Source organism: Drosophila santomea, chromosome 3L (genome assembly GCF_016746245.2).
Source record: "Drosophila santomea strain STO CAGO 1482 chromosome 3L, Prin_Dsan_1.1, whole genome shotgun sequence".
Classification (NCBI taxonomy): Eukaryota; Metazoa; Arthropoda; class Insecta; order Diptera; family Drosophilidae; genus Drosophila; species Drosophila santomea.
This window is the reverse complement of record NC_053018.2, coordinates 1,794,533-1,809,222: the sequence shown is the minus strand read 5'-3', so window position 1 is coordinate 1,809,222 and position 14,690 is coordinate 1,794,533. Positions and strand designations below refer to the sequence as shown.

At 48.9% G+C, this 14,690-nt stretch overlaps 5 protein-coding genes across 7 annotated transcripts; 1 reads left to right on the top strand and 4 right to left on the bottom strand.

The window, feature by feature from the left end:
* Positions 1-3,411: 3,411 nt before the first annotated feature.
* On the bottom strand, positions 3,412-7,072 carry LOC120450140. 2 transcript variants are annotated; one of them, XM_039632967.2, is made up of 5 exons: positions 6,847-7,072; positions 6,601-6,735; positions 4,701-5,143; positions 4,476-4,641; positions 3,412-3,996 (listed from the first exon to the last, which is right to left on the bottom strand). In XM_039632967.2, exons 1-5 carry the CDS (start codon positions 6,962-6,964, stop codon positions 3,593-3,595), a joined length of 1,266 nt encoding a protein of 421 aa, XP_039488901.1. In that variant the 5' UTR covers positions 6,965-7,072; the 3' UTR covers positions 3,412-3,592. The 2 variants fall into 2 exon arrangements, with proteins under 2 accessions (XP_039488901.1, XP_039488902.1); XM_039632968.2 differs by lacking the exons at positions 3,412-3,996; positions 4,476-4,641; positions 4,701-5,143 and adding exons at positions 5,246-5,736; positions 5,798-6,358 and having other exon boundaries at positions 6,847-7,068.
* A 176-nt stretch (positions 7,073-7,248) lies between these two features.
* On the top strand, positions 7,249-8,102 carry LOC120450143 (protein JTB). 2 transcript variants are annotated; one of them, XM_039632971.1, is made up of 2 exons: positions 7,249-7,367; positions 7,427-8,102. In XM_039632971.1, exon 2 carries the CDS (start codon positions 7,487-7,489, stop codon positions 7,943-7,945), a length of 459 nt encoding a protein of 152 aa, XP_039488905.1. In that variant the 5' UTR covers positions 7,249-7,367; positions 7,427-7,486; the 3' UTR covers positions 7,946-8,102. The 2 variants fall into 2 exon arrangements, with proteins under 2 accessions (XP_039488905.1, XP_039488906.1); XM_039632972.2 differs by having other exon boundaries at positions 7,307-7,367; positions 7,437-8,102.
* Positions 7,994-11,375, bottom strand: LOC120450136 (patj homolog). Its single transcript, XM_039632963.2, has 2 exons — positions 9,481-11,375; positions 7,994-9,422 (listed from the first exon to the last, which is right to left on the bottom strand). Exons 1-2 carry the CDS (start codon positions 11,029-11,031, stop codon positions 8,358-8,360), a joined length of 2,616 nt encoding a protein of 871 aa, XP_039488897.1. The 5' UTR covers positions 11,032-11,375; the 3' UTR covers positions 7,994-8,357.
* A 167-nt stretch (positions 11,376-11,542) lies between these two features.
* Positions 11,543-12,861, bottom strand: LOC120450141 (dnaJ homolog subfamily B member 13). The gene is made up of 2 exons (XM_039632969.1): positions 11,824-12,861; positions 11,543-11,763 (listed from the first exon to the last, which is right to left on the bottom strand). The coding sequence occupies exons 1-2, from the start codon at positions 12,806-12,808 to the stop codon at positions 11,648-11,650; spliced, it is 1,101 nt and encodes a 366-aa protein (XP_039488903.1). The 5' UTR covers positions 12,809-12,861; the 3' UTR covers positions 11,543-11,647.
* Positions 12,861-14,651, bottom strand: LOC120450137 (hsp90 co-chaperone Cdc37). Its single transcript, XM_039632964.1, has 4 exons — positions 14,492-14,651; positions 14,228-14,431; positions 13,342-14,001; positions 12,861-13,277 (listed from the first exon to the last, which is right to left on the bottom strand). Exons 1-4 carry the CDS (start codon positions 14,522-14,524, stop codon positions 13,005-13,007), a joined length of 1,170 nt encoding a protein of 389 aa, XP_039488898.1. The 5' UTR covers positions 14,525-14,651; the 3' UTR covers positions 12,861-13,004.
* Positions 14,652-14,690: the final 39 nt, after the last annotated feature.

The following is a 14,690-nucleotide window of genomic DNA, read 5'->3' as shown; positions in this document are numbered from 1 at the left end:
GTGACTTGACTCTGCTTTAGCCACAAGCGTTTTAAATAGCTATGAATGGTATGTGGACAGACTCATGATTTTGCAATTCATCTAGGCAAATATTTTCTTAAACTAAGATTACTTTTGAGAATTGTGTAAACTATTAACGTTGGTGTGGGCTTGGAATAATATGTTTAACACCAATATATTTCTGATTTGGACTGGAGCATAATTAAATATTCCGACATATGCCAATAAATAAAGCCAGCTAATTTATTTCGTTTCCGTTTTTCATTTTAATTACCGAACATCTCGCATGTAATTCAGCTGAACAAATATTTTGCTGTTCGTAATACATCATCAATAAATTATTAATGACTTGTTTAACTTAGAAATATTTAATGAATTTAGTAATGCTAATTTCATTCATCAGACCGACTTGATTTGTTTACGAATTCTGAATGTTTAATTTAATTATAATTAAAAATACAATACATTTATTTTTGTCAAAGTGATAAAATCAAAATGATTTTTATGGACACATTAAAGATGCTGATATTGTCATTGTGATTTAAAAGTGCATTAAATTCCTTAGGAACTCTGTACGTACACTCTCGACTTTACAAGCGACTTTACCTAGTTGTAGGCCTACTTGTGTGGGGGCATCCATGACCTCCTTCAACAAATCACCTGCTGATAACACACACTGAACCACAATGGAGTGTGACACTACAGAGAGCGATTACGTGAGCGACATTGAAATTGGATACAGCATGATAAATAGTCGGAGGCGGCTGAGCTCTTTACGCATGAGCTGAAGGCTGGCGTATTTTAATTTCTTTCATTAAACACTTGAAAGCCCCCACCACGAAGTGGTTGTCCCCATCAATTTGATTGGATGTCAGCCGAGTTTGATTTTATTGACTGGCCAAGTTAATGAGCCCCAGACAACACTTCGTATAATTATCGGTCGCCTTATGTCAATGCAAAATACGGCTGTGTTCGCATTTATTTAATTTCATTTCATTTTATGGGCTCACAATGTTTCGCTTAATGGAGGATCGGTTTCCTCATTAAGACATAAAATTATGCAAACTGATTCTGGGAGACTGCAAATTCGGCTCTGGCTTTTGCGGCAAGATAGTGCAGGTCAATTAAATTGTAAATTGTAAATGCAATTAAAAAGCCATATCAATCAGTTTGCCTATCGATTAGCATACACAAGTTTTTCCAATTATGTGTGTGTCTGTGTGCTTAAGTTCGAATAGTAAATCAACAGAAATGTCTGTTAAGATCACTTTGGTCTGACAAGTTGCCTTCGGTGTGATATGGTAAAGTGCACAGAAAAAAATTAGGCGCTCTTAATGGGATTTGAAAAGGTTACCTCTGCTGCTTGTCAATGTATATTATATTATAGTTTACTTACATATTTCCCTCACTGTATGCCTGCTTTAGTAAAGGTGATGGTGGTTGTTGGGCTGTGGAACTGTCTTTGGTCTGCGCTGATCATTGCTGGGCAAAACAGGTCTTTCAAAAGATTATTATCGCTTTTATGGTGTTTTTATCGTTTTTACAGCATTTTTTATGTCTTTATGATTGATCTGATGAAGTTTTAGTTTTTGTTCGCTGTTTTTTCGGGACTTAACTGCTGCTGGTCTTTTGCAAGTATTTTATTTTTTGTGGTGAGAGTGTGGGAGAATTTTGCTAGGCGCACTAATCTGATGCGATAATTTTAATTTTGATAAATTACCATTGCAAGCGAGCGGTTGATACATGGTAATTTTCCAATAGCGTTGCGGGATTGGATTGGGATTGGAGTGGATTAGTCGGCGGAAACTGGGTTAGGAAACGAAGCCTTATCGCTATGTGCTGGCCCTGCCCAACTCCACCCAGTTCTACCGACACGGCTCACATTTCTGGTTTCTGGACTCGCAACTTCGAATTAATCTGTCAACGACTATCGACCGCCGATCTGGGAACAGCTACCCGGTTACCCTGTGCCCCATATGCAGTTACAGATGAATTAAACATGAGCCACAAGCCACCAGCCATCAGGCTTCGCATTGTTTTCCCCCACCTGTCATAATTCATACCCGGGCACATCTAACGAATGCCACCTAGATGTCAACCCACGAATTCTCGAATGCAAACGCTGAATGCTGAAATATTGATATTGAACGCCTGACTGACGCGGCAGATATAAACAGCACTGGAAATAAATACTGTTGGATATTAAATATTGTACACAAATATATAAGAGTTTTGTGGTGAAAGATATAATGAAAGAATATTAGTTACAAAACTCAAATAATCAATGGAGTTGTTATACCAAAAATCGGAATACATATGTACTTTATTTCACATGTATCCATATGGCAGAACCCAGCTCCGATTCGGGGGCAATCGGCCGCAAAAGTCACAGCCAATAACCCAACTCAATGCCTTCGGAACGGAGCGGATCGAAGTGGATCGGTTGGAATGAGTGCGGGTTCATTTATCTTTATTAGGATTGGCAATTGGCAGCCACGCAGATAACAGACAGAAGACAAAAGGCGATGGAGGGTCTCTGTTAGGGGAGACCCCGCGATTACCAGTCATTTGTAATGTCGCCCGAGCTGATACGCTCATTTAAGTTAGTTGTTTATGTAACACATTTCTGCCGGCCATAAAACAAGATTTCTAATGGTCCCGCAGCACTTGCACTTTGCAATTGCACACAATTAAGTGTAATAATTTATGATAAATTGCCATTTAATCAGAAGAATAAACCCAATACCCATACCAATGCCGAACCGAATCGAACCGAACCGAAACAATTTCTTTTTAATTAACAATATGCTAATCGCTGGGGCTCCCTTTTTCAGTTGCAGTTGGCATTTCAGGTTCAGGTTCAAGAAACACTGGAACTAATTCGCAGATCGGCAAAAGAAGGAATTATTATCGGGATTTGACAATAAAAATAATCCCCACCAAGCTGCCAAGTGTCGATTGAACGGCGGCATCGGGCGTATCGAACATGATTGAACGAATAATTAATGGCCGCGGATTAGCGACAAGTACAACAGGCCCCGCTGGATGGATGCTGTACCGCCGCGGGCAGCAAATTAATCAGCGCCGGTAGACGAAATGGACGTGGGCGTGGATGTCTAGATGGAGATACGGAGCCATACGAGTGGAGCTGGTTCTGAAAGGAGTTTGTCATGGAGCCACTCAGATCAACGCCTTCAAGGCCAAGCCATCGCGGTCGAATTCGATATCCTTGCCAGAAATACGCGCTGAGCTGAGCAAGTCCACGCACTTATTGTTATTGATTCCATAACCTGTTCAGCATTAGGGTTCATTGTGGCCACAGCATATGCAAAACAGCAGCTGGGGCAAACGACCTGCTTGGCCAGAGTGTAAATATAGTAGGTGCGCATATTTTGCGACTAAAATTAGCGATTCATTCAAAAAAACACATGTTTAATATTCAAAAAGGCATAACAATGACAACAAGCTAAAAGGAAAATGCATTCCCAAAACAGGAAAAACAGCGACACACATACGCACGACTAACACGATAAAAACCATTGAAAAGGTGACAAAGAAGATTTGAAATGTTACAGCTACGACGAATGGCCCACTACTCCTGCTGCAACGCCGTCTCTTCCAGGTTGCAGAAGACGTTGCGCATCTTGTCCAGGTCGGGCGGCGCGGTGTCCGGGTTCCGTATCCACATGATGTAGGCCTGCTTGTCGGTCCGGGTCAGCGGTTTGAAGTTGCGTGGATTCTGGGCCTCCTCGTCCTGCAGCTTGGAGTTGTAGCGCGCGTAGAGGAAGATGCGGTATCGCCAGTTGTCGAAGGTCTGCTTCCACTCGGTCACGTGCTTCACGGCGCCCTGCGGCACGGCGTTCAGCAGGTTGGCCAGCTTCAGCCAGTAGGGGTCCAGCACGGGATCGTTGCGACGGTGGTCGTTGATGAACTGGTGCTGCTGCAGGAAGTGCACGTACAGCTCCTTCTGCCGCTTGGACATCCGCTCCTTGCGCTCTGCGGGCGAGAAACAGTTGCACTCATTAACACCATTGTTCCGCAATCAGCAAAATTATTATTTAAACATTCAAATACATGTATTTACGGTCAAATTAATGCAAATAATATGCACCTGATCATATTGGAATGCTTTGTTTATGGACATCGCGATTGGAGCCCTAATGGAAAACCGCCATTATTTTATTAAAATACATTTTGAATCTTTCTGGCAATTCATCGGAACAATGCCACAACTGGGCAATAAATGGAAGAAGTATACAGGAGGGTGAAGTCATCTTAAGATAGAATCTGGAATGTGTTTTGTTAGTTCGGACAAGCTAAAAACATTTCCAAGACCTGATCGGCGTAGTAAAATGTTTAAATCACCACAAGAGTAATATATGTACATCTCATAAATTTTATTGATGTTTAAAATTAGATTTTATAGTGTTTTCTTTAGTTTGTTTGGGTGTACTTTTTCAAATGGAGTCACTTACGTCGAATGTTGTTTGTCGTAGTAGTGCCCATGGCCATGTTGACTCCCTGCTGCTGCTGAATCTGTTGCTGTTGCTCCTGCTGCTGCTGTAGGAGAGCAAGGTGTTGCTGCTGCAGGTGTTGATGCTGCTGCTGCTGCTGGATTATGTACTCTTGCTGGATGCGCTCCTGAAATAATACGGCAGCTACACAAAATCGTCACATATGCCAGAAGTGGACAAACTCACCTCGTGTTGCTGCAGCTGCTGCTGTTGCAGATGCTGGTGATGCGAGGTGGGCGGCGGTGGCAGGGCCGCGGGCAAAGGGAAAGGCGGTGGTGGTAGCGGCTGCGAGTGCGGTGAGTCCGGCAGCTCGTCCTGCGTATCGTAGTCCATCTTGGGCGAGCAGGCCTCGTAGGCGGGCATGCCCAGCTCCGCGGAGGCAGCTCCACTGCTGGCCTTATCAATCCGGTACTTCATGCTCTCCTCGTGCTCATGCTCATGCTCGGGCTCATGATCCTCGTCCTCGCAGGGTGGCAGAGCCATGAGCGGAGTGGGCGCGGCCTCCAGTACATTGCTGGGCTGGCACAAATTGGTGGGCTCCTCGGGCGTTGGCGAATCGTTGAGCATTTTCTGGTTCGCACAGCTGCACTGGCGATTCAGCACATAGTTGTCCAGGGCGACATCATAGACTGAAATAAATAAGTATGGTATTTAGTATTTAGAAGATATAATTTTGAATTACATATTTTATGTCTAATCTAATTCAACATAAAAAACGCAGTTTCTTTCTCTTAAAAAGTATTGTATTTCTTAGCACTAGTTAAAGTACACATTAACAGTTTCATTTTTTGCACTTTGATCCCGGTCTAGTAGTCGTAGCTGTTAGTTGCCGTGGTGGCTTCGTCCAACGGCACAAACATGTCCATCTTTTCGTAGTCCTGCGGCGCTATGTGCTTGTGGCTGGTCCACATGGCATACGCCTTCTGGTCGGTAGCTGTCAGGGGTTTGAAGTTCTTAGGATCGGTCGTTTCCGACATGCTCAGCTTGGAGTTGTAGCGTGTGTACATGAAGATGCGATACCGCCAGGCGTCAAAGGTTTGCTTCCAGTCCTCCACGTTCTTTACGGCTCCTTGGGGAACACTATTCAACATGTGGGCCAATTTGGCCCACAGGGGTTCGGTGAGGCCATCGTGACGGCGATGGTTTGAGAGCATGCAGGGATTGTCCTCGAAAAACTTAACATACAGCTCCTTTTGGTCCTTGGACATGCGTTCGCCGCGTTCTTGAAGAGAATTTTAAGGGATTAAGTTCGGATTTCAGAGTGGTACAAGTGCTTCTCTCACTTCTAAAGCGACTCATCAGACCCGGCGTGTAAGGCGACTGTTGGGAGGCATTTGGTGCATTCATTGGCGGCAAAGGATGCGTGTAGCTGGGGAAGATCTGCTGACCAGGCAGCAGCTGTTGCTGATGCTGTTGCTGCTGGGCTTGGTGCTGTTCCTGGCGCGCCAGGAATCTAGAGGCCCGCTGCAGACGCTCCACCTCCGATTCGGATTCTGACTTGGGTATTATATCCATCGGGTCAATAGCTTGGGTCATCGATTCTGGCGTCCGTTCCGAGTAAGCCTGACCCAGGCGAAGTTTGTGGGAACTGTCCGTTGGTTCCGACACCGAATTGTTGCCCTGCTGGTCCAGTGGCGAATCCACAGCCTCAGAGCTCATTCCTAGGGCCGGAGAGGAGGGCTGGGAGCCAGGCACAAATTCGTGGGCGTGGTGCGAGGCACTTTCATTGGAACGCTGTGGCAGTGGCACGTGGTGCTGGTGCGGATGGGCGTGGTGCTTCAGGACCGCCATCGAGCAGGAGGGCTCGTAGGAGAGCAGCTCCTTGGCGTGGCCATCGTCCAGAGCTGCAAGAGGGAGCATTTTACAATTTGGGTTTTATTACAGATGGCAATCGCAGAGACTTACAAGCGAAGCGCACGCAGCGTCTACATAAACACAACTGATCTACAAACAAGACCGGACTCCGAAACTCCGGACTCCGGAACTCCGCGTCACCGCGACTCCGCGACTTTGGGTTGCCCGCAGTCACTCGAACGCTTAAACGCTAATTGAAACGCGGCTTAGCCGTAACTTAAACGCTATTTACCTTGACTGATCTCTATAACGAAGTTGGTGAGATCGTGCCTCTGGGCCAGATAGTGCAGCAGCAGCTCGTCCGGGATGTTGAAGCCGATCTTCTTGTTCCGGAACTCGAAGTTGTAGATCCCGAAGGCGGCGCGCACTGTGGGGTGGGATTTGTTAGGTTTATTTCATGCTTGGCAGCCTAATCGCTTGGGGGCTCCGTGTTTTTGGCCTCCACCTCCACCCCCTGCCCATTCACACCACTGCTTACCCACGTTCTTCAGGTCCCATATGTTTAGGTTGCGGTTCTCCTCAGGTACCCCGATCATCAGCAGCTTTTTCGTGTCGCGAAACTGAAACGGAATTATGATCCCCGATCGCAGCACCATTTTTGAAGCGCCCACACACGCGATTTATAAAAATTTTCACAGATTTCTCACGTCCGCTTTGTGCTTGTCCTCCGTAATTGTTTTGGTCTCCGTTTATTGTCGTTCGTAAACAGCGAACTAGTTTCGACCTGTCCGCTGTCTGGTCACACTGCTGCAGCTCCGCAACCCGGAGCGGAACCAGAGGCTTAAATGATTACCCAGGAAACTATAAGTACTTTTTCAATCAATTAATCACGTTATGCAAACATACAAAAGTTATGCATGTGCAAATTCTTACTTCTTAAATTATATTATCTGAATCGCCAAACATGAACTAGTTCCAAAGACGGCTGTACAAAAATAAACGCCTTCGCCTGGTCACACAGTAAAGCTGATTTCATAGCAAGAAAAACCAAAACAAAAGGTATACGAGTAATACCATTCATATTGTCTTGGAATTATCCATCCACTTAGCATACATAGGTTCTTCCAGGTTGTCTCCAACACTTGACCCGATACGAGAGTTAGCTGCCCGCCTCCACAATGCTAGAGAACTGCCAGCGACACCACATGCTCCTTGGACTAGGAGCCCTAACGATGGTCACCATCCTCGTCCTCTTCGTGGAATCCCGATATGCTGCAGAAGGACCCCGTCGCCGAGAGCCGCAGTTTGTCATCGAAGACAATTCCACCTGCTGGCGGAATGAGAAGTACACGATAGTGCAGGAGTGCCACCCGTGCTCCGAATTCGACATAGTCAGCCGGAGCCTAGGCGTCTGCATCCACACGCACTACAAGGAGTTGCTGCGCTGCCAGAGTGGCGAGATCGTAACCAGAAGCTGCGACCGGGTCGCGCTCATCGAGCAAATGAACTTCCTGAAATTCGAGGTCTTGTGCCTTGTAATCGGATTGCTGAGCTACCTGGTCAGTTATGCCCGCGATCGAGTCCTGTCCAGACGCAACTACATGAGGATCGAACGACAGCTAAACCGTGTGCAATAACCCCCGCCAAATCATCCATTCCGTTCCCCAAGTGATACTCATTGACCGTACGGAAGGTACATTATTTAATTTAGTTTAAGTACATACATTCTGGCAATACCATGTTAAAATTCATTTGCTAATACTAGGGGGTTTAATATATTGCATATTTGTGGAATGCTCGTTTTTAGGGGACAAACACAATTCGGTGCTAATAATATGCATAACATTTTGATTCGGTACTTCTGGTCCTGTACTTCTGGCATCCTTTCAAATTGGCAGATTCTACTGCCTGTTCTATATTCGTAGAAAATATCGACTAACTAAGCCCTAAAAAGCTGTTAAATTCCGATGCGACCGCGTTTGATTGGATGCAGAAACAGGTTTAAAGATTCAGCTGCCTGGAATGTGTGGAATTCTTCGTTGTAACTCCCTAATTCCGCCAATCGGGAATCAGGTCCGGTTCAGCTCCCATGGAGGCACTGGGCGGCATGGCGGGCGGAGCAACTGTGGGCAAGGCTGGAGGCGATGGCTGCGCGTCCAAGGTCTCCTCGCTGGTAGTGCTCGCGTTACTGCAAGCCTTCAGGGAGTTGTCCGTCATGGGCAGTGGTTTGGCCACCCCAATACGCACTACTCCCTTGGAAGCACCCTTCAAAGCCTGCACAGCCTGGTCCAGCGAGGCGTTCTCCAGGTTAATGGAGTTCACAAACAACAATCGATCTCCTGGAATAAGACGTCCATCCAATTGAGCCACGCCCCCTGGGACCAGAGAACGGATTACAATCAGCGTATCGTTGGGATCCAGCGGATCTTGATAATCCAGAATGGAAAAGCCCAAACCACGATCGCCCTTGACCAATTCGATGATTTGCGGTTGGGACGACCACATAGCCAATCCGGTCAGTGGCTCCAGGGAGCGCGACTTCAGCTTACTAAACGACGCAGCGGCGGCAGCCACTGAATCTCCATCGGCCACGGAGCCCGCGGTGGCCAGACTACCATCTGATTTGGCCTTCACCAGGCGATCGGTAGCAGGCAGGAGGTTCTCAAAGTTGTTGCTCAACTTTTTCAGGGTGTCATCAGAGAATGGGAGAAGCGAGCTGTTCCTGTTGCGACCGCAAACCATGCGCACATCCAGCGGCAGTTCCTTGAGTATAGCCACCACCTCCAGGTGGTTCATGCCCAGCAACCGCTCGCCGTTTACCTCCAGCAATTCATCGCCAGAGCGAAGTACTCCATTCACGCCTACGGGTCCGTCGGGCAAGATTGAACGAATATAGTGATGGGGTCGTACCTCGCGCCCTCCTTCGACGTCAACGGTTCCCTCCAAGGAGATTCCCAAGCCGCCGACCGCGAACTTCTTGATCTGGGCCACAATCACCTCCACATCGGAGCCCACAATCTTCTGCCACTTGCGAATAATTTCGGTTTCAGCGTCGTCCGACAGCTCCGGATCCGTGTAGTATTTGTGACGGGTGATCACACCGCTGTTCTTGGCCTGAAACATGTTAAACTGTAAGGTTTGCTAGCGTGTTACTCCTTTAACTAATACTCACCTCTGTTTTATCCGCCAAGGGTACCACTTCCGTGGGTATGATCTTCGTGGAGCCGTCCAGTGAATCCCTTACAGCTACCAGTTGCTTACCCGCTCCAAATGAGCTCAATGTGGTGGTGGTCATTGTGGTAACCGACGGCGGAGCGGTCATGAATGCTTCTGGCGCTGGTAAAGCTTCCTCTTCCAACTCCCGAGTGATGCTGCGTGATGGTGTAGTTGTGGCCGAGGACGTTGTAGCCACAGGCGTGGGCATGGGAGCCCTTGAAGGCGTTCCAGGAGCACTGGATGGAAGTTTGTCATTCGCAGCGATGGCCTGCTGCAGTTGCTCGAATTTGGGGCCCCTCAGGTAGCGTTCCAAGCGGAGGTTCACCACCTGACCAGACTTCTTTAGCAGCTCTACGGCCTGGTGGTTGGAGTAGCCTTGTAGCGACTGGCCGTCAACTTCAATGATGCGATCGTTCACCCGGATGCGACCACTCAGGTCAGCCGCTGATCCGGGCGAGACGCTCTTTACGAAAATGCCAGACAGCTCTTCTTTCTCACAAACATAGCCGGCAATGGTGATGCCCAGGCCATTGGCATCCTTCTTCAGCTCCACCTGAAGCTTCTCCGTTTCAGGAAGGGCAAGCAATTCCTCTAGGTCGATGTTGGGATCAATCAGCATGGAGGTCTCGCCGCGATAAACGAAGCGATCGTCTTCCGTGGTGGTCTGCGGAGTGGAGGCTGTGGAGCTCTCGCCAAAGATTTCCGGATAGCCGGTCGATATGAGGTACCGTTCCAGCTCGGCAGGATCGACGAGGACGCGCGTTGGCACCACAGCAGTGCCCGGTTCCAGGGCGTACTGAGGCGTGGGTACGCTCTGCTCGACGGGACGGGCGACCACCAGACGAACGTGGGTTCCAGACTGTCTCAGCACGGCAGCCACCTGTTCGGAGACCATTTCGTGCAGATTGACGTCTCCAATCTGGAGGATGTGGTCGCCCGAGCGCAAGCGGCCATCTTTATCGGCCACGCCCCCCGGCAGGATGGTCTTTACAATCACCCCCGAGTTGCGAGCTCCAATAATGCCGAATCCGAGACCCGTGCCGTCGTTGACCAGCTCTATGGCCTGGATCTGGGCGTAATCCGTTGCGTAGAGATCAGCCACTCCGGCTCCCTTTGAGTTCTGGCTCTGCGGGCGCGGCTCCTCGCCGACGCCTCCGGACTTATCCGGACTGCCCGGAGCAGAGTGGGAGTGCGACGAGGATCGCTGTTCGTCAAAGTCGTACATCACCTCGCCGCCATTCAGACTGAGGACAAGGTTGCCCGCCACATCGATGTCGAAGTCGTTGGGCAACATGGACGGATGCTGAGCCAGCTGTGCGTTCAGCTCGGACAGCGAGTCCTGCACGTGGACGATGGTGCGAAAAACGGGATCCTGCAGGATGCCCAGGATGGTGCTGAGGCTCTCGGCCGTCTGCATCTGCAGCTTGGGGTCGTCGGACTCATCGATGCCCTTCTTCACAGCCTCGATCTGCTGAAGGGCGCTGGAAATGTCCGCGCTGAGGTGCATCTTGTGGCGGTGGGCGTGGCCAGCGAGCGGTGCGTGGTCAGTGGAGCGTGGTCTCCGTCTCTATCCCACTTCCGCTGGCGTTTCTATGGACTTCTGGGTGGGGGCGTTGTGGCGTTGGCACACTTTGTCCTAAACTGCGAAACAGGTAATCCGATTTGAACGCTAAGTGGGACAGCTCCGGATCAGTTACTGCGCCGTGTGGATGCCACGAAGTGTTTCCCCGCTCCGTTGCACTCTTTTTTGTGGGCACTTGCTCTGCTGCTTCAGCAATTGATTTTTAATTATCTCTGGAATGGAATGCCAAATGCATTTTCTTTTCTCGAACAGCTGATGGACAGGGTTGCCGAGCGGTTGCATTGTTCATCGATAGAGAATCGATATAGTTGGAACAGTTGCCACCTTTTAAAAATCAGTTCAAATTCGACCGTTATATCTGTGAATGTAACCAAATGGATATTTATTATCAAATTCAAAAATATCATGCTAATTGTAATAAGAAAAGACCTAAAAGTAATATGGGTATTGTTTTCATCGTTTTAAACAAAACATTTTAATTTATTTTCGCTGTACGCCAAATTTCTGTGTTCCAAATACGGAAACAATAAGGTGTCTGCCATTAAACCATGTTACGTTCTTCCTCCTCCTCCAGTTCAACTTCGAGCTTGCGGAATTCGCGGAAAAATTGGCGTGTGATATGCTTCATATTTGGAGTCAAGTACTTTGGAAAAATATCTACAAAAGGAACAGAAAAGCTATCAGAAAAGAAACCCCAAAAAGAATATGAAAACCCACAATCAAATTCTATAATGAGATCCCCATACTGCTCCACCTTCTTGTTGGCCTCCTTGATGGCCGTAACTGCATTCAAATTGCGGCACTTGGGCAGTCCCTCGAGGGGAACCACTTTGGTGTATCCCGGCTGCACTACGTCCGTAATGACCACCTTTAACTGACGCCTGTCCAGCGTGCAAATGAAGAACGTGAAGCCGGTGAAAGCCTGGCAGAGGTCAATAGAATGCTTGTAGACCAAGTCATGCTGGTTCCTCCTCTCAAAGTCCGGATGCGGCTTGTCGGCGGCAATGAAAATGATGTCACCCGGAATGGTGGCCGGATAGCGATCACCCTCCTCCTTGAAGCAGAAGCGAGTTCCGGCCGTGGTGCCTGGGGCAATGTTCAGCTTCAAGGTGTGCTTGCGCTTCTCCAAGCGCGACTCCTTGGCGTCCACGATCTCCTGGCGCCACACGTTCATCAGCTTGACGCAACCAGTGCGCACTTCCTCCAGAGACAGCTCGATAATCCTCTCCGTGCTGGCGTCCTTGGAACGCACGCCAATGCCATGCTGCCGCGTCGCGTACAAGCTCGGTGGATTGGCGATGGCATCGATCACGTTGGCATACGGCGAGTAGCTGCCGAAGACCCTTTCGTAGACCTTCATGTGGTCACCATCGTACTGATAGGGCGGAAAGTAACCGTTCGGCAGCATGACTCCCTCGAACAGACCCGCCTCGCCATAGCGATCGTATATGGCCCGGTAGAGATCGTTGCCCAGCACATCGAAGGCCATGTTGATGTAGGCCCACTGCCTGGGCTCGCCCATAGGCGAGAGATGCGTGAGACGACCCTCCTGGGCCAACGGCACAAAGTCCTGCTCGTCCTTCTTGTCGCGATGTGGGCAAAGGCGAATAGCCAGGCGGCGGTAGGCCAGGGTAATCTGCTCCTTGGTAGAGTCTCTGGGCTGGTCCAGCACCGCGTAGTAGTCCAGCTCCGGGCGGTTCATTGTATGTACTCCGATTCAAAACGAATAAATGGCAGAAATGTTCACAGAATGGTTGACGTGTTACTGAGAATTTATGTGACTTTATTCAAATTATATACAACAACTCAACTGACGCAGGATCTGGTTAAGGATGAAATATGCTTGTGGACAATACATTAAGATTAGAGCTATGGTGTAGATGGAAACGTGTCGGCGATCAGTCAACGTCCTCTGTGCTGACGCCAGTGTAGATGGGCTCCTCCTTGGCCGCGCTCTCCGACTTGGCATCGTCGGTCTTCTCCTCGCCACCGGCGGCGTCATCTGAGTCATCGTCCTCCTTCTTGTCGCCCTCCAAGTCAGCGGCATTGGGCACCCAGAGACCAGAGTCCACACACCGCTTCATGTGCAGTTTGGCCACGTCCACGGGCATGGCGGCAATGGTCTTCTGCAGCAGCTCTACATCGCGGGACTCGAAACAGGCCTTTAGTTCCTGCGGACCAAATACGAGAAAAGTTAGTCGAATAATCCCCAAACAGCAAACAACTGGAACGTACATCGGGCAGGGATTCAAAGACATCGGCTGGGTCCAGACCACCAGGTCCAAGGCGCTCCTTGCGTTCCTCCTCTTCGGCCTGGGCTATCGCCTCCTGAATCTTCTCCTGAGCACGCTTCTGAATGCGTCCCTTGAAACCTTCGATTTCGCTTTCGAACTGCGCCCTGTACTCGGGCTGACAGTGCTGGATCTTCGAGAAGAAGGAAGCTACACAGGCGCGAGGATCCACGTCCAGCTGTTTGGCCAGCTCCAAAATGTACTGCATACAAATGCACTGGTGCGCCACGTGGGCCATCAGCTCGTGCTTCTCCTCCATTTCCAGGTTGATGGACCAGATAACCAAGTAGTTGGCCGTCTCCTCGCCCACCAGGTGGAGATGCTCTTGCAGAAACCGTTTCGAATCGTCGTACTTGCGCAACATGCCGTACTGCTTGCAAAGTTTCTCGTTCTCCTTGACGAACTGCTTCATGCGCTGCTCTCGCTCCTCCTCGGACAGGTTCTCATCCGGCTTGCGGCCTGCCTTCTTGTTGATCACGGTCTTCTCAAAACCGGGCTTGCTGATGGTGTCCACATTCCAGGGTGTTTTCTTTTCCTTCTTAATCATGTCGTTCTCGATGCGGTCAAGCTCCTTGCCCTCGGCCTCGATCTTTTCCAGCTCTTTCTGTGGTGATAAAAATTGCAGATCACATATTGAATCTTTCATCATGGCCAATAAGGAGGATGGCATAGCATTTGATAGTACTTATGTATGTACATCTTAGAGTTGGTAATAGTAATAAATTGTATATCTGGATTAGATGGACAGAGAAATATTAAAGAGACTATTGGGAATTCCAGCCCAGGCTAATCAGCAACAAGTGAGCAGTGCATCCGGTGTGATGACATACCTTCAGAGCGTCCTCGTTGCCGTCCTTCTTTGAGATTCGCTCCTTGACGTCCATGAGTCGCGCCTGGTAGCTCTGGCGCTTCTTCTTAAACTCGTCCTTCTCGTGGTCCATCTCCGCCATGCGCTCCACGCGTGCCTGGTGTCGCCAGCGGAACAGGGAAGGCGTGTCTATGTTCGGGTGAGTGTCGTCCTCATCGTCCGAAATCTAAAAGGAAGTATGCCGATTAAGACGGCTAATTGGGTTGGCTCGCAGCAGCGGGCTCACCTCGATGTTCTTCCACTTGCTGTAGTCCACCATTTTACTGTTTCTTTGATGCGGACTTCCTTTAAATGTAAATTCTGCAGGTATTTGTTCGTTTTCCGCTGCTTCCTTTTTTTTTTGGATTGCTCTGGAAATTAGTGTGACCGCAGGGCTATAACGGAAAAATACCACCAGTGAATTACGATAATAGAAGATTGGTGTT